At 41.8% G+C, this 18,958-nt stretch overlaps 1 protein-coding gene across 5 annotated transcripts in view; it reads left to right on the top strand.

Annotated features, from left to right (window-relative positions):
- The first annotated feature begins 8,379 nt into the window (after nt 1–8,379).
- Nucleotides 8,380–18,958, top strand: part of LOC127069821 (POU domain, class 6, transcription factor 1) — a 123,972-nt gene continuing 113,393 nt past the window's right edge. The window contains exon 1 of one of the 5 annotated variants that reach the window (XM_051007348.1): nt 8,380–10,200. Coding sequence is in view for 4 of the 5 variants with exons in the window: in XM_051007346.1 (XP_050863303.1) it covers nt 12,429–12,510 (82 nt within the window). In the remaining variant the exon portion in view is untranslated. Of the gene's footprint in view, nt 10,201–12,125; nt 12,511–18,958 lie in introns of those variants that run through there. The other 4 variants (XM_051007346.1, XM_051007344.1, XM_051007347.1 and 1 more) reach the window with 4 other exon arrangements.

Here is an 18,958-nt window from a genome sequence, read left to right as displayed (position 1 = left end):
GCGGGAGATCCCTCGAAAGGATGTAGTGTTGCAAGTCGATTCCGTCGAAGGGGAGCCATACTCGATTCAGCAGACTTCTTTCAAAAGCGGCTTTCCGGTTATCAATAGAAACGATTTACAAAGCCAAACAACGATTCCTTCCTCGAAACTTTGAGGTATAAAAAGCAATAACAGTACTTACTGTACTTAATATTATATATACAGTAATGTTAAAAACAGTACTTGCAAGGATTATCTCTTTTGAAGTATTAAGTAGTTAATACCTATAGTTAATAAGTATTTTCTCTAATCGCGGTACTGAAAAAGAAAAAAAAAAGAAAGAAAAAAATGTGACAACGACAATAAACATTTTTTAATTTATTTGTTATTATTAATTTTCCAACGAATCGCGAGCAATGCGAATGCATCGTTTAGAAAATAAAATATATTTAAGGTAATGAAAGTACATGAAAAAAAGGGATGAAAAAAAAAGTTATTTATTTATTCTGTTATATCTCGTGGTATTAAGAAACGGTTTCAGAAAGAAAAAATTTACTGAGAACACGAGCGAAGAAGGATTATCATGCGTGGGAGGAAAAGATGCAACCTGCGTCAGAGTATGCAGGCAGGATACACATTACACTAACACTTGAAAAGGCTTTTCTCTCTTGTACGCATCGTCGGGATGTTAGCGGCAAGGAGAAGGGTTTAACGATTCGGGTAGCTGCGTCGATTTACGGCCCCTAAAACACATCGAATGCGCTTTATATGTATGTAAATTAGGTCAGGCACTCTCTCTCTTTCTCTCTCTCTCTCTCTCTCTCTCTCTCTCTCTCTCTCGCTTGCTTGCTCGCTTGCTTGCCTGCCTGCTTCTGCCTGCCTTCTCCTCTTACTCTTCTCCTTCTTCTCTCTTCTCTTCTCTTCTCTTCTCTTCTCTTCTCTTCTCTTCTCTTCTCTTCTCTTCTCTTCTCTTCTCTTCTCTTCTCTTCTCCAGTAGCATGGTTACAAGTATGGCGACGTGTAGCGACCTTCCACGGCCGATACATCGGCCTGTCCGAGACTAAAACTGAGCTCAAAGCGAAATTACGACATTTTGCTTCCGTCGAACGTTATCTAGAGGTAGTTACACATACATATATATGTAGATACATATAAAGCCAAGTACACTTTCGAATTCGCTTCTGGCCTTTCGGTAGGACGTGAGAAGCATGTCGTTTTCGCTTAGGATACTCTAGAAGATACATGAAACTGCATGGGAATCCATTAACCGGAAAATATTTTCGATAAATTTAAAGTCGAATCACCCTAAGGGCCATCGCACACGATCAACGCCGATATTTTCCTTCTGAACTGATGGTCCACTCTCATCTCGACGTGCTTTTTATATCGAGAGCGTACTAACAAGAAAAATATAAAAATAATAGTGCAGGTTACGGTGCTTCTACAATCAATATTTATAGTCACGAAAGGGAACACGTAGTCGATGATTATACCAAGCGAAGCTCTTCCTCTCCTGCTGCTTTTGGTGCAATACTTTTTCGGTTAGCCGCGTCCGGCCGACGAAAAGGGTTGGAAATAATTTTTCACCGATAATTGTGAGAATCGAGGAGAAAAAAATCAATATCTGTGTAGGCATTTGCTCGTGTGTGCGAAACCGAGGGCACGTATCTACATATCCATCTACGTGACTACGTATTTCGTTCTCTTTCTCCCTTATATATAGGAATTATAACGAAAACACAAAAGCAATGCGGCCAAAATGATCAGCGAGTCTCCGACAAGGATTCACGATAAATGCATCGAAGATTGTAATTCAGCGATGGCTTTCAAACCGGATGGACGATGGATTCGCATCCGCCGAATGGAAATTCGATATCGTCCTTGAAGGATATTCGTAAACGAACGAGAGAGAGGGAGAGAGAGAGAGAGAGATGAAGAGAAAGAGAGATAGAGAGAAAGCGCGAGCAGATAAAATCCCAGACATGAAATTTATCGACGTGCTATACGGATTTTTGAGGATTTCATTTGGAAAGAAAACAAACGAAATTGTACGACAACGCACAAACTCGTACGATCCCATCGTAATAATTATCCTCCTCCCTCCTCCATCCCATCCTCGTTTCTCGCTAATGACCGTCATCGTGCTTACATGCTCGTACAAAATAGCCCTCTCGCGTTTTGGTTCTTCGCGCAAAAACCGAGCGGCATTTAGTTGGCAATAAATCCTAACAATGCTGCCCGACACACGCTCATACGAACGAAGAAAGAGCGAATTTTGATTTGCGAGCGTCGGATCGTCAGTAATTTCAGTAATAGCCTTACTCGTCCCAGAAGCGAAACGCCAGGGCCGATGCCGGTAAAACAGATACCTGCCATACAAAGTAACCACTTTGAAAGCTACTGTAGTCTTCGCAAAGTAACTTCATAAAAGGGAAACACCATCGCACTCGGATGATTCCTCTATAAAATTGTATATCTTAATTCTCGTGTGGGAAAAAGAGAGAGAGAGAGAGAAAGAGAGACTTAAGATATAACAGGTGTCCTCGAAATCTTATAGAAAGAATATATCTTAATTTATCTTGAAGAAACAAAAACGTTCCTATTTTAATATTAATTTTCTAACAAGCGTAATCGACGTACGAGATGGACGAAAAAAGAAGACAGAAAAAAGAGAAAGATAAGAAGAACGCAGTAATAATAATAATAGTTGAATCAACGTGATTCAGTAGCAATCTTCCAGTGACACAAACTGAAACAGTCGAGCGACTTTACGATCACCCAGTAGAACTCGAACGAAATAGCACGTTCTAAAGGCTTGAGCGCCGCTGCCTACTACGTTGGCTCGCAGTTTGAACTATAAAACGACGTAAATTATGGCCACGGATTGCAATATTATGAGGCTATATACGCACGTTTAATGATCGACTACCATAGCATGGTAGGAAAGCCACGGCTAAATATTGTCCGGAAACGTTGTGGAAACGTAATACTCGATGGCTGGGCCCCACTCGGGGCTCTTCTCTATCCATCGACTTGACAACTATTGACTCTATCCTCTTCTACCTGTAACGGTGGTTTCGTAACAGGATCGCTATAATACTCATCATTGGAGGTGCGAGGCATTAACTATTGTGTAAGAGAGAGAAAGAGAGACGGAGAGACAGACAGACAAAGAGAGAGAGAGAGAGAGAGGTGGGAAAGTTCATCTCAAAAAGTGGGAACAGAAAGGAATCAAGCGGAAATGAATGGCACGGCTAGAAAACGTCGACAAAAGTAAATCCGTTCGCGTGCTGAAATCACGTGGAATGAGTACATTAGCCGCGGTAATAATTGACACCTGTTTAAAACGTCCGCGCCACCCGGACTGCGATACGCGAAATTGCAGTGGCTCAGCACGAAATTGCTATCCAAGCCACGTATCCCGATCCTTCATCGTCCGGAACTTTTCGTTAGTCGATCGATATCGATGCCGAGAATCGCGGTTAGAGTCGATCTCGATCCGATACGACGAACGAGAAAGCTTCTAAGGATCGTGAAATTACTCGAGCGCTCAGCCAGCCAGGAAATCATCGTTCGCGGTGAGTGTCATCGTCGTTTGGTTTTCGCATTTCGCAGAGACCGAGGATGCGGGAGGAATATTACGTTTCGTCCAAAGGATATATGTATCTATGTGTTTCTCATATATATTTGTGTCCGTGTGTGTGCGCGGGCGCCGTCTCTATGTGTGTTCTGGGGTGGTACGAGGGTAATACGAGCACGAACTCGTGATGGGATGTGATATTTTAGTTCGATCAATGGCCACTCGGATTTTACATCCTGCGTGTCAACGACGTATTATTTCATAGGTGTGACGCATTTAAAGAATAGGGTAAAAGTGTAAATGGGATAACTACGTTATTTCATGGATGAGTTTTTAAGGTACATGGGACGTTCAATTTGTAAGGAATTTATTATCGAATCTCTCTCTTCATAATTATCCTATTTTAATCAATGGAATTAAGTTAGGAAAATATTTAAATTAATAAATTACAACAGCGCGTATTTCGCGTAGAGAAGTTTGTATTGTTATAAGAATGTTACCGTTTCAAATGATAATATCTGCAAACGTTCGCTCGTTCGTAATTACTCGTTCGATCGGTCGAAACTCTTAATATTTATCCTTCCTTTTTCTCATTCTTTAATGACAAACGAAGAAAAGGAGTCGCGCGCGAAGTTAATTTCCAGGATCACGCGGCGGTGGTACCGACTACCGCAAAGTTTCCGCAACTTGTTATTACCCGACAATGTAGCGCGAAATTATCGATCAATGGGAAACTAATAACAAAGAGATTCCACTTGAGATTACTTCGTTCGTCGCATTTCCTTCGCGGCGACCGTACTCATCTTCGAACATTATCTTCACCGAACACCTGCTTTCCTTCCTTTCGCACGGCATAAAGCAACTACCACGCGGGACATACTTTTCAGATCCGTCTTTCGGCCTTCCTTCGAAGAGTCTTTCGATCATTACCATGGTCACGCGAAGAATCAGCCGATCTTTTCTCTCCTTTCTGGACCAGTCGATTCGCATGGAAAATCTCATGATGTTAATAAAGTAGTCGATATTTCAGTAAGAACCTTTCAAATTTGATTATTGTTGAATCAATGAATCGGAAGTGCCGTTAGCTTCTTGACACTCTATTTTCGTTTCGATTCGTCCGATAAGAAATCTCTTACGCATTAATTTATTATTTCACGTAATTCCATCCTGATGAAAAATATGAGATTCGATAAGAGTAATTCAATCGTTTAAGAAACATTGATTTCGGAGTACTTTTCGAAAGATCCTCGAAGAGTCGTTCGTTCTGTCTTAGATAGATTTTCGAATACTTACGATTCTTCGTATTCACGCGATCCTTCCTTGCATCCTAAGCTTTCATCGAGCCGAACCCAAAGATACTTAAGAGAGTGGCGATCACGCGAGCAACTTTGTTGGGCCTTCTTCATCGCCTCGCATTAATTAAACCCCTTGCAAAACTCAGACCGTACGATGGCACGGTCGTGAAACAGAGTAAAGAAGAGAAAGGAAGAAAGAAAGAAAGAAAGAAAGAAAGGAATAAAGAAAGAGAGAAAAAGAGAGAACGAGTAGAAAGACGATACCTCGGGCCCACTTCGGGTTTATACTTCTGAGAAGAGACGCTCGTAAAGACGCCTCGACTCTTCCGCAGCCTCTGTTATTAGTCCCGCGTTCGTTGCGACTTTTAAAAGCGGCGAAACGGGGCCCCACCGCCGAGAGGGAGACGTATCCTGACGGGAGACCGGGATATAATCGCGCCTGAGCCCTTCAGCCCTTTCACCCGACCCCACTAATCTTCGCGTCTACGCTACTACGCGAAGACCATGTGGCCGCGGGACGTTTTCGGCTTTTAAGTCGCCGAGACTTAAGGCTAACGTTACGAGTCCGAGGATCTTGAAAAAGACATCGTTTGGTTCAACAACTTTCATCTTGATCAACAAAACCCATAACGTTGGAAAACGTATTTACGTACAACTACGGAAAATAATTTGTGGAAGAGATCAAGTATGAGACACGAACTACGGATCGGACGTATCTTCGGATGTAAAACATATTTCGGGGAAGTCGGATCAAATTCGGGTTCATATCTCTTTGTTTGCGACATCAGTTTCTTTGGAGTTTTTATTAGAGCGTTTAGGTTTGCGACGATACAGGAGGGTCGGACGCGAAAACGGTAAAATCAAATTTTCTTAGTAACCTTTTTCTCTCGTCTTCGACAGCGACGACAAGTAGTAGATGAAATTAAAAAACCATTTGGATAGGCATTTGAAATAGAATTTCGATCTATTTAACGATCGATCGGGGAAAACTCAAAGTATTCGTTTGTGACTTTGAACGAAAGAATCCACAGGTTTCTACTTTTATACTCGACTGATCGAACGGGACAATAAAGTGTCAAGGAAATCCCGAACTAGAAGGAAGGGGAGCGATAGAAATAGGGTAAGCTACGTCTCTTGCGTACGAGACGAATCCCGTCGGGGGAAACGTAGGAGCTTTACGCGGGGATTATCAGGAAGCGAAGCGAGCGGCCATGAATACGGAGATACTCCGATAAAAGGATGAAAAAAGGCATCGGCGAGGTTTGCGAGGAGAAAGAGAAAGAGAGATGTAGGGTGAGGTAGATAGAGAAGGTGGTGGGAAAAGAGTTGGTAACCCAGTGCCGGTAGAAAGTGCCGGAGCAATGTAGTCGACCACGAATGAGCGTACCAACGGATGGAGAGGCAACACTTTGTAGTTTTAATCGATCCGGTGGGACGGGGGAGAAAGACGGAGCACCTGCCGAGCTTTAGGGGGTGAGTTCACGGCGTGCTACGCTGGAGAAAGAAGAGAGACGAAGGAAGCGAGAAACGTAGGAGTTGGAGTGAGAAGGGTTCGTAGAGCGTACGAGAGAGAGAGAGAGAGAGAGAAAGAGGAGGATAGAGAATCGACCGTGAAAGAGGGAAAGTCTCGCTGACATCGGTGAAGGGAAAAGAGACGGCGAGTGAAAGAGGAAGGGAGGATAAGAGAGTTAGACGAAGAGGGAGAGAAAGAGAGGAAGAGAGAGTGTATAGGATGAACGGAAAGAGCGTGTGCAAGGGAGAGGAAAGAGGGAAAAGAGTGAGAGAGTAAACGGAGACCCACATCCTGCCGACTCCTACAACTTCAACCACCAGCTGGCTGTACCTCCTACCTCTCTTCTATATGTGAAAAGCACGTGGTCCCCGTGAGGAAAAAGGACGAGAGTATTCATTCATTTCCCTTCTATATTTTCTGTAAAAGTCCTCCTTCGACCAACGTCCTATTACGTTCGAAGACTGTTGCCTTTCACGCGACAGTACTTTCCCTTTCTATTTGCCTTGATATCTAAGTAAATTTTTGGATCGAATAGGAATGAACGGAGTGTTGTTCTTTTTTCGTTAATTTTATTATCCTCAGATTTTCTTAGTCCGGGATTTTGTCTTGAGATTTGAGATAAGGAAGAGAGTTAAATGTTATCAAATTTCTTTTTCTCTGTTTTTTTTTTTTTTTTTCAATTAATCATAACGATTATGTAATATAAGTTTTACGTACGTTTCGACGTTGAGACCTTGCTGGTTAGAATCTAAATCTAAACGTTAGAGTCAAGATGTAAAATCACGGAGAAATACGTTCGGAGTCGATGTTAGAGAATTTAGGGGACGACGTTAAAACACCGAGGGTGCGTGCAGTGTCATTGGCATCGACGAGGGTGGTTCATCGTTCGAAGGGTTAAAGTGCGAACGTAGTAAAGTTTGCATGTACTGAGTCTCCCAGGGATGTGAAGTTGAAGATCGTTGGACGTTTCCTGTTAATTCCTTTCGAATAGTTTTTACAGAGTTATAATGACATAAACAACTTCGGTGAATGGAGAAACGTGAATCATTAACCATACCTAGTTTCTAAAACTTCGTAAATTTAATCCGATAAAAGTATACAACGTTTTTTTTAAATGACTTGCTCTGTGAGTTATCGTTGTAAGAAATCCATGAGAAATCATTTCAAGAGAAATAATATTCGAATGCACGCAAAGTTAAATAAATTAAAGATACGATAAAATTCGTTTCTTACGCATTCCTCGAGATCGCTGTATCTGTCACAATCACGTAAGAAACAAATTCCTCTCCATTATCTCTCATTTATCATAAAATTATATCCTCGTTTCAAACCGCGAGATGGAAGAGTAACCTATCGAATTATCAAACGTCTTAAATCCAGTAGTGGAAAGAGTTAGGTATCCATCGAGTTTAATCTGCCTTCCAGGCAGAACCAAATGAAATAACTCCGATCTCTCTCGCAAATCATCGATAAAAGACTATCAACCTAAACGAGAAGATTCAATGGTGCTCTCAGGACTTATCATTCTGATAATCCTGAAGTTCCAGAGTATCTTTTGGTTCAAAGAATCTCACTCTGCGTATCGTTTCTTGGTGGCAACGTGTACCGGCGAACTCTTTGGCCCCGTTGAGCTGATTTGCATGACGGTTACGAGCTCGTTCGAGCTCGTGGTGGTTATATTACAGAGATCGAGAGAGGGCTGGGTGGAGGAAAAGGTGGATAGATCGGAGGGAGGAAGAAGAGGGACGAAGGTAGGTCCCTTTCGCGTGTACCACCCTCCTCCGCATCCTCTCTGAACCCTCTGGCCGAGGCTGACGACTCTGGGAGGCAGCTCGGACACTCATAACAATCATAACAACGAGCTCTCGCGAGTAACTCGCGGCCCACCTCCGCGCATAGACCACTCCCATTGGACCGCCTCCACTGCCCCCACCAAGAAAAGTCGGCGTTACCTCAGTGGTGAGGCGGGAGAGTGTCGACGCCGGGTTTGTCTTCCCTCGACTCTACTCGGGGGGCCACTACGCAGCCAGACTGCGAGCCGTGAGGGTAGAGGTCCGGGTATTCGCACCGAGATACACGCGCCGAGCAACGTGCACGTCCGACCACGCCGCTCATTTTCCACTTTGTATCCTCGATTCGGAAGAAGGAAATAACATAATCATTGAAGAAGAAGAAGAAGAAGAAGAAGAGGAAAAAAAAGAAGAGGAAGAAGAAGAAGAAAAAGAAGAGGAAGAGAAAGATCGAAGAGATTGGAAATTGTACTTGCCCGAAGGATCAAAGGATCAACTTTAGAAGAAGAAAACAAGAAGAAAACAGAAGAATAAAAAGAAGAAGAAGGAGAAGGAGAAGAAGAATTTTCTATTCTACGCTGCTACACACTTCTAGACCACTCTTGTATTTTTTCCACGCTGATATCTCTATCTCGTGTGTGTTATCATTCATCGTTTTTATCCTCGAAGAAAACGATTTGTCGGTGACTGATCGGGAAAAGGGTTTACCGGTTGAAATCATTCGTGATTACGGGGTGAAAAGAGCGAGTGCGCGAAGTCGAGAACGAACAGGAGAGCAGGGACGTCCAGGTGGTGCGCGTCCGACGCGTTCTCGACCTATAGAGACGCACGTGGGACGGACCTACGGAACGCGCGAGGAAGAGCAAGAGAGAGAGAGAGAGAGAGAGAGAGAGAAAGAAAGAGAAAGAAAAACAGATATAGAAAAAGAAAAGGATTAGTTAAGAAGATTATAAATAGAACTTGGTGAGTTTTGTGCGGACTGGTGACATCGATCGATTTGTGCTCGGACATTTACTACTTTGGACTCCTCATTATCGATTACTACACTTTTGAAATTAAAGAAACTTGGACTGACAGGTGTGAACAAAGTTTACATAGATTAGGAAGATAACTGTGTAACGCTCGGGACTCAAAGTGAAATCGCGAAGTGACGATAAACTTGAGGATTTTGTTTCCCTCTTCTCTCTCTCTCTCTCTCTCTCTCTCTCTCTCTCTCTCTCTCCCTCTACCTCTTTTTTCCTCTCTCACTCACGCGTTCACAAGTTTAACGAGCGACACCTAATTATCGTTGGCAGTGAGCAATTACGAAGAGCGCGTGACGCCACGACGGGACACGTCAGTGTTTTTCTGCTTCAAAATTATACGCTTTCGTTCAGGACGCACGTCGTCGTCGTTGTCGTCGTCGTCGTCGTAGTCGTCGTCGCCGCCGTCGTCGTCGTCGTCATTGTTGTGGCGATGAGCGAACACGCACGCTGCTGAACAAATAGAATAATTAAAAGCGCATTACGTTTCGCTACGATCGTTCCGTCTCATTATCTTTTTCTTCGAGTTTATCGAAATAAAAAGCCACACCAGTCAAGAGGAAAAGAAAAATTCTTTGAAGAATCGATCGTCTATCTTACTTTATCAAAGTGACTGGTATAAGCTGATTAAACCGCGGTGACTTATCGTATATAGTTGGTCACGTGAGATTGACTAACTCCATCTAACTAATTAGATACCGGTTAATTAAACGTGCCGTTAGAACAGGCTGATGTCACGAGACTTGAAGATTTTCCCGAATCGTTCGTTCCTCGACGTCGGTCTACCACCGACCGCGAGATTCGCGAAGAAGGATTCTACTGATCTTACGAACGCCGTTGAAGGCTCGTGAAGAAGAAAAGGAAAGAAAACGATCTTGCCATATCTCGTGAATTCCAAGGGGAAAGGATCGAATTCCTCTTCGATCGACTTTACCCGCATCGTGGGAGAGATAAATAACGGAGGCTCGTCCAACTCGCGTCAGGACGACGTCCCACGTAGAGCGGTCGCAGCTCAGTTTAGGTGAGTAACTTACTATATATAAATTCCTTTCTATCGATTCCACATATATCTTTCTTAGAAATATTCCTTTATTCGTTAATAAACTAGTCGACTTCTCGGCTACGATATCGTTAAAAATAAATTGGACTTATCGGGGAATTACAAAGTGTTAGTCAATTCCGTTTAATACGATATTACTTAAAATAAAAAATTCTAATGTAACTCGCTGATTAATATCTTAAGAAAGGAATGTACCTGTTCTTTTCCTGGAAAAATTTATAAAAAATCTAATGGGAATATTTAAAAGTTAAAGTTTCTAAGGATTAAAAAAAATAAAAGAGAAACGAAGAAAGAAAGAGAGAGAGAGAGAGAGAGAGAGAGAGAGAGAGAGAGAAAGTAAGAAAGAAAGAAAGAAAGAGAAACAATAAGAGAAAAAGAAATCAAGAGTCGGATAGCAAAAGCCACAATTTTATTTCCCGAACTTTTCTCAATGTTGGCATGGTAGAACGTTAGCGAGAAAGGCTAGCTAGAGAGTGGCGTGGCTCGCGGGCAATAATCGTCGCCCCGATACCATTAAGTTAATCTCGGTAATTAAGAAAGTTACTCTCTCGTTCCTGGTCGAGCAAGCGAGCGAGCAAGTGAGTGAGTGAGTGAGCGAGCGAGCGAGCGAGCGAGCGAGCGAGCGAGCGAGCGAGCGAGCGAGCGAGTGAGTGAGTGAGTAAGTGAATGAGCAACCGAGCGCGGGAATGTTGGTTAGAGAGCGAATGCGAACGCGAGCGCGCAAACGTTAGGTTTGCCGATTCCGCATGCGAGTTGTTTGCCCGCCTTCCCTATTGCTCGTTCGAAGCCACCGATAATTTCCTCAGGGTACTTAGGTGCGTTCTAATAATTAGCACGATAATTATGCACGCCCGCGTGTGTCCACGCGAATGTGACCTGGAAATGCTAATACAACGCAAACCTTGCCTCAGCAAGAGTAGACTCGTGTTATGTATGTATATATGTATGTATGTATATATGTATGTATGTATGTATGTATGTATGTATGTATGTATGTATGTATGTATGTATGTATGTATGTATGTATGTATGTATGTATGTATGTATGTATGTATGTATGTATGTACGTGTACATGTCGTCGCTGATACAAATTTTTTTCTCTTAACCTGAGGAAACATTGATCATTCTAATTATCAGAGGTAGAAGTTTTAGTAGCAATAATAGGAAAGATTGAAGCGATAGGTGTGGCGATATGGAAAGTAGACAGAGTAATTTCGTGTCAATACATGATTTAGAAAATATAGGTATATGTAATTAAACATAGTATCGATCATATGTCTTTCTTTTTTTTTTTGTTATCTTTTTTATTTAACCGTTAGTTACGTTCGAACTGGTAGTAATTTAATCAATCGTACTACTTTTTTGGTTTATGCAACATTTATGTACATTTTTACTGACAAACAACTGTCATAAAAATAATGCGTTAATGTCTTTTCTTAGGGCATTCACATTTACAAAATTCTCTTGATGTTGATTATCAATTACGCTGTAATATTTTTGGAATGACAAGGGTTAATAATAATTGCAGCTCTCAGTGTAACGTTAACGTAACATTCAAAGTAAAAAAGTAAGAACTTTTATTGAAATTAGCAAGTCACTCGTGGAAAAAAGAAAAGAGGAAAAAGAAATATAGTCAAAGTTAGCGTGGAACAGTTTACTTTACAAAGTTTTCTTTTTTTTGTACGCCCGAGGTAGATGGAAACAAACGTGAAAACACCGTTTCGTTGGTGTGCTTACGTCGCTAGACCATGTGACTGGAGAGGTAAACAGGAGCACGTGTTGGCGGCGTGACTAGGAGTGACGGTGTGGGGTGGTTGAGAGAGAGAGAAAGAGAGAGAGAGAGAGAGAGAGAGAGTTGGGAAGGGAGGTTGTCGGGCTTGGTGGATGGAAGGTGGTGTTGGTGAGGGTGGAAAATCAGTGCGAGCAGCAGCCGGAGGGTAGGAGAGTTCTTTGCTTGCCGCCTCGGGACCATGGAGTGTCGGTGAAAAGGGAGACTCGAGGGAAAGAGAGAGAGAGAAAGAGAAAGAGAGAGAGAAAGAGAGAGAGGATGCTGAAAGAGGATGGGTGAAGAAAAGAGAGAACGAAATTCTATCCATCGGAGTAAACAGAGTGAGAGAGAGAAAGAGAGTTAGGGAGGAACAGTGAGGAGAAACGAAGCTCCAGGTTATACGGTTTAGTGGTGGGAGGGATGGTGTGGAGGCAGAGGCGGAAAATTCCGAAGGAAGAGGTCGACTGCGATATCGTTGGGGTTGGAGCTCCGGAATTAGTGTGTAAGAAATCAACGAACTTTCTACCCTATCCCTTTCCTACACTATTCTCTTCGTTAGAAACTCGAGACTTAATGAATCCATTTCCGTTAATGTAAGTAGTCCATTTTTTATATACTTGTTTTTGTGATAAACATTATAGAATTTTGTTTCTTTCTTTTTTTTCTCTCGAAACGCTTAACAAAAGTCACTTCATTTCGAGCAACTTTCCATCATTTTTTCATACTTAGAGTTCAAGTTAGATTTACCTTTTGAAGTATTCTTTTTTTCTTTTATTGTATCTATCAATTCTTCGATTTACAAGAGGATATTTTATTTCGTGCGTATCGAGTATAAGAAGATGACGAAATAGCATAGACATTGCATCACCTCGTTACTCTTAAATCCAACCAACTTTCTCGATTCCTTTCTCCTCCCTTTTTCGTTGCTCTTCCCCATTCTCCGTTCAAGTCCGTTGAGACTCTCCCGCTTCCAGCCCGAGTCGCTTTTAATCCGATTCAACCCCCTCGACCGACGATACGCCGCACGATAACATACCGTTCGACGATTTACCCACTTTTCAGATCGTTTCTCAGTTACCGTAATTCACTTCAAATTCTTTTCATTGAGTTTCATCGTTGTTGAAGTTTTAAGTCGTTGCCGTTGATATTAAGTAATTTTTAAAAATTACTTTTATCATCATTAACGATTCCTATTCATTTCTTTTTTATTCTTTGGATTCACTTTTATTCTCCATAGCCTTTTCCTTTTCCTTTTAGTTAGAATATAACGAAAAAAAAAAAGACGAAGAAACGATATAAAAGATCCCCTTTTTTCGCTTTGGAATATTTTTCTCATCGGCGTTCGAGTCTAACGACAATTGGACGAAACGCTTGGCCCCATAGAGGGCGAGGCGATGCGTGCGGTATCATTAATTCTAATAATTCATAAAGAAGCACGCACGTGCGTAACGCGCGCGCACGGAAGGGAGAGACTTTCCGCTTGAGTCGAGGGTGGACGGACGAGGAGAGTGATGCTTCGTCACGAATGTTTTTGTACGCACGATGCCTCTAATAGACCTAATTTGCGTGTAAAAGCACTCGCAAGATTTTCGTGCTTCGCCGCACCATCGAGGAGCGCTACCATTCTTTTCGTCCTTCTGTTTTTTTTTTCCTTCGTAGGAAAAAAAAAAAGAGAAAAGAATCATACACGTTTATCCATCATTCATCGATGATTATCGTTTAGAAATCATTCGAGAAAGATTTATCTCTTTGAAGGGCATTATTTCTTCTTTTTTTCACGCTTATTAATCTCCCTGCTATCCAAATCGTCATGTTGAAAATTAGAGCATTGCTGCAACGAGTGATACTTTAATCGTCGCAATTTTGTTAAGTTCATTCAGCAAAAGTTTTTTCAAATACTAGAGTATCTTATACGTCGTATTGAAATCGTTATGAAAACTCGCCGTCGTTCGATCCCATTGCGAATAATGAAGAAATAAAAAAAAGAAAGAAGAAGAAATAGGAAAAGAGAAGGGTCCGATGAACCGAAGAATGAAGTGAGAGAAAGAGAGAGAGAGAGAGAGAGAGAGAGGAGAGGGTAAAGACGCATAAGATTTTGGGCCAGATGTTAATTCTGACGACTCAGCATGAGCCGCGAAGGCGGTTTTAGTACGTAAATACATCTTCAGCGGGGGGGCACCCATTATAATGGGCATGTGCGGTTAAGGTTCTATTTGTGGTAATTCGGAGTTTAATGCACTCACGCTCTGATTTAGCCGACGGCCTGACACTTTTTTGTCCCCCTGGTAAGCGAAGCCCCAACGACGCCGGCGCCGTAAAACATGAAATATTCTTCCTGCGTCGAGGCGTACGATGCCGAACATACTCCATACTCCTCGTTTCGCCTAAGCGCTCCTTAAGATCGCCTTGCGTACTCGATATATCATATTCACCATTTCGTACTTGAACGAAAGCGTAAATTCGACGTATTATAGCCGACATCTCTTCTAGTGGTATGTACATATGTAGATACACGCGTAAATAGAAATGAATTTTTTGAGGAAAATGTCTGATCTCTTGATAGAATTCGAAGTAGTGTGATCGGCCATTTTTCTTTTGATTTGAAATATTTACGATTTAAGCTATGGATTGATAGGATACCTAAATAGATTTGAATAGATCGTATGATAATCGACTATTTTATTCTTTCGAGTTGAAATATTTAAGATTTCAAATATTCATATGAAGTATAGTCACGAGAATATTTGTTGGGAAGCAGCTTATCGTATATTTCATCCAAGTATCAATATAGTATAATACTTCGATAAATCATTGGATTTCTCTTTAATCTTGTCAAACCTCTTGATATATCTAATTATAACAAAAAATTTTTAATGTTCAAAAAAGTAATACGATTGGGTAATATTTGTATAGGAAAAAAAAGTAATGGTCACCGGACATGGATAATTAATTTGAATTAATATAAATTCGATACAGCGTATGAAAGATGCAACTTATAAAAGCTAAGAGATCTTCCTTAGAAAATCATAAATTTAGATCATACGATTGACACGTTTGACGTACTCCTACACGCGGCATGATGCAGAGGAATCAACTTGACGGAAAGGGTTCTAGGGATTCTAAGAGGAAACGTTCGTACAGTTGCATTAACGTAGGCCGCTGTTCGGTTTAATCCTTGCGTTTCGTGACTCGGGGCGAAGCCCTTCGGATTTCTGACAGAATGGTATCGCACGAAAGGACCATTACCCCCCCTTCTCTCTCTCTCTCTCTCTCTTTCCATCTCTGTGTGTGGTGCTGTGGTGCTGGCACTTAACCGATACACGCTTACACCATAGTAATACACTAAGGTACTCGTCCGAGTAATACATGCAACGTATTTGCCGCGTGAGTCGTTTCTTCTTCGTTTATTTTTTTCTTCTCTCTTTTCTCTTCTTCTTCTTCTCCTTCTTCTTCTTCTTCTTCTTCTTGGTCTGTTCGAACATTAATACACGCGGCGCCACAAAGACGCGATTATGCTCTGCCATTAGAGTGCTCGATTGATTACGGGATCGTGAAAAAGGACCAGCCGGGACAATGTCGCGATGGGCGGTTGCCAACTGGTCCCGCTGGGATCGCTTTATTGGCCGTGTTTCAAGTAGGAGGGTTACCCATGCTACTACTAGCTTCTACGAATACTACTGCTACTACTACTACTACTACTACTACTACTACTACTACTACACTACTCTACTACTGCTACTAGTACCACCACCACTACCACTACTTCTCCCTTCTCTCTTTCACTTCTGCATCCGTCTTACGAAGACTCCTTGCAGTCTCCCTTGAGAATGCTTCTGTCCAGCACCTTCTAATCCCATTTTCTCGCGTTAGATAGAATCGATATTGGGTATGAATGACTTTTTTTCTTTCCGACGAGTGCCTAAAAATTTGGCGGATATACCGTTGCTACGTTTTCGTACGGGTATTCCTACTACATATATTCTTTTTTGTCTTTTACTTCTCCGTTAATCTTCGCGTTGAATTTTCCTTCGAGAATTCGCCCACCTCAAACATCATCTAGTCCCATATTTTATCGCTTTAAATGAAATCGTTCTCAAGTATCAAATTTCTGTTTTTCCCGGCTGTCTAAAAATTCATTGCTATAACCAAGAGAATTCGTCTGGGTGGGAAACGTTGCATTAACGACGAACGGTTAAGAAGAAACGGCCGGTCGTTCGTTCGGCCGTTTACGAAGCAGCCATATGGCGATTATCCGCGAGTAAGATATTTATAGTTTTCCCTTATCCCCACCTTAGAGAGAGAAGAACGTTCACCGTGGTCCAGATAGTCTTCGTCTTTGAGAAGAACGTACAGCCGAGACTTGATTTGCTTCGAACCAAAAATTTTCAAAGTAGGCTTCGCTGTTTTAGAAATCAACCTCATAAATCGTACCTCTCTACTTCGAGTGAAGGAGAAGGAGCTTCGGCTAAGGTGGTTTATGCACACCTATAGCCTCGAGCGTCTTCCTAGCATTTAAGAGACTGAGAGAGAGAGAGAGAGAGAGAAAGAAAGAGAATGAGAGAGAATGAGAGAGAGAGAGATAGTAGGTGAGAATGCTAAAGGAGGAAAAGAGAGAAGGAGATACTACGCAGAAACTAGCTGCTGCTGGCCAGAGGCGTATGGTTGTTTCTAAACCCACCTTATCTACCAGCCCCTATAATAAGCCGCGATTTGAGATCATATATCCCCTGTGCGTTTCCATCCGCGTACGTTCGCTCGCGAGAGCTCACACACATGTTCGAAAAGACGCATACTATACGTGAACGAGATGAGGGAGGGAGAGATAGAGAGAAGGAGAGAGAGAGAGAGAGAGACAGAAACTACGCGCTTATACAAGCTTCGTCTCGTACCAACAAGGTTCGAACTCTCTCCATCTCTCTCTCTCTCTCTCTCTCTCTCTCTCTCTCTCTCTCTCTCTCTCTCTCTCTCTCTCTCTCTGTCTACCCACAATTCCCGAGCGCGTTATAGGCCACAGAGCGCTTGCAATTACAAGCTGGTCAACATATAATTATCCCCAATGACCATAAATTACCGGATTTTTATGCGCAACATTCTTAATTACCCTTTGAATTAACATCAATCAACCCCCTTAATTGCACGCTGCTGCTGCTGTTGCTGCTGCTGCCGTTGGTACGCCGATGATGCGTCTCCGACGATCATCCTCCTCGCCCTCCACCACCATCACCACCTTCTCCTCCTTCTCGTCCTCCTCCTCCTCCTCCTCCTCTTCTCCGACGTCGTATGTCCTCGAAGCAAAACGATTCTGCTGGGATATAGCGATAATACGAAAACATAATCTCCCCCTGGAGGCTTGTGACGTGATATTGAAAAGAGAGGGTGATGAATAAGGTAAAAGAAACTCTCGAGGGCTTTCATGGACTCTGATTTAAGATATATAATTTTTTTCCGATCTCGATGAAAAATCTCGTCTTGCGATATCCTTCTTTTTTATTTCTCCTTTTTCTTTTTATTCTTTCTTTTCTCTTTTTCTTTTTTTCTTTTTTTTTTTTTTTTTGCTAACAAGTTCGAAAGAAATATCAGCGCGATGTTTTATTTAATTTGACAAGAATGCAGCGTAACTCTATTTAATAATAAATTCCGATCATGTTGACTAGATCTTCAATGTTTCTTAATTGCACTATTAACTTATTATCACAATATGGACTATATCAGTCATCTTAATAATTCCTATGGATTTCCAATGTATATATTTTTCTTTCTGTTTGATAACGCTAACCATGTTACCCATATTACTTCCAATATTTCATTAATCATATATAATCGCGGATAATAACTTGTATAATTTTTTATAAGCGGACACGCGAAGGAGCTCGTTATTATAAGCTTGATATTGAAGACAACCAGTCTAACCGAGCATAGAACCACAACGGGTTAATTACCGTCATCTCTTTTAGAACGTTCTACCGGCAATTATTAGTAGAGAAGACGCGTAGAATAAGAGAAGGAAGGGGCAGTTGGAATTCTTCTTTGTATATCGAGGTAACTAGGTATCCCAGTTGATTTGGATGCTGAAACGTGTTTTCAAGAAATAGAAAAAGGTAACTCTAAACGGGGATATAGCAAAATAGCATAGGGGAGGTTGCGAGGAGCTTAATGATTCGTTGGGAAAAAATACGTGAATTAAATTTAACGATGATTAATCCATTCGTGAATTCGTGACCGTAAAAAGAGAAAGAGAGAAAGGAAGAGAGAAAGAAAGAAAGAAAGAAAGAAAGAAAGAAAGAAAGAAAGAAAGATAGATAGATAGAAAGAGAAAAAGATAAAGGGATAGGGTTCTTCAGAATTCTTGGCGTTAACGGAACGTAGTAATTATGAAAGTTAAAGCCGAGGCTATGTCCGACCGATCACGCTATAATTTTTTCGATTTCTTTGTCCAGACTTAAGATCTTTCCTTCCCCTCTTTTCGTCTAACCCTCTCATTCCTTTTCTCTGTCTTTCTGTCCCTCTCTCTCTCTCTCTCTCTCTCTCTCTCTCTCTCTCTCTCTCTCTCTGTCTTTCTTTTTCTCTCATTCTCTTCTACTCGATCCAAACAAGAGAACGCTCGCGATAGGCTAATGAAACTGCACTCTCATTAAAGTACCCAGATCAACGATACTAATTGGCTAGCTTTCGGAATACCCACCATTATCCTCAGGACGCGATATAATAATCACCGCGGAATTCGATTTGGACAGGCAGTGGTTAAAGCGTCTAGTAATTTCACGGGCGCGACCCTAGAGCGATTAATACGAATCCAACGGAAATTAGCAAGCAAGCAAGCAAGCAAGCAAGCAAGCACAGAGAAAGAAAGGGGAAAAAAGAAAAGAAGAAAAAAGAAAGGGCAAAATTAGAACCGCAAGAGATGCAGCGAGCTATGGAGAAAGAAGCTAGAACCGACTCGAATAAAATCA

Source organism: Vespula vulgaris, chromosome 16 (assembly GCF_905475345.1).
Source record: "Vespula vulgaris chromosome 16, iyVesVulg1.1, whole genome shotgun sequence".
Classification (NCBI taxonomy): Eukaryota; Metazoa; Arthropoda; class Insecta; order Hymenoptera; family Vespidae; genus Vespula; species Vespula vulgaris.
The sequence above is the reverse complement of the archived record's forward strand: the minus strand, read 5'-3'. Positions and strand labels throughout refer to the sequence as shown.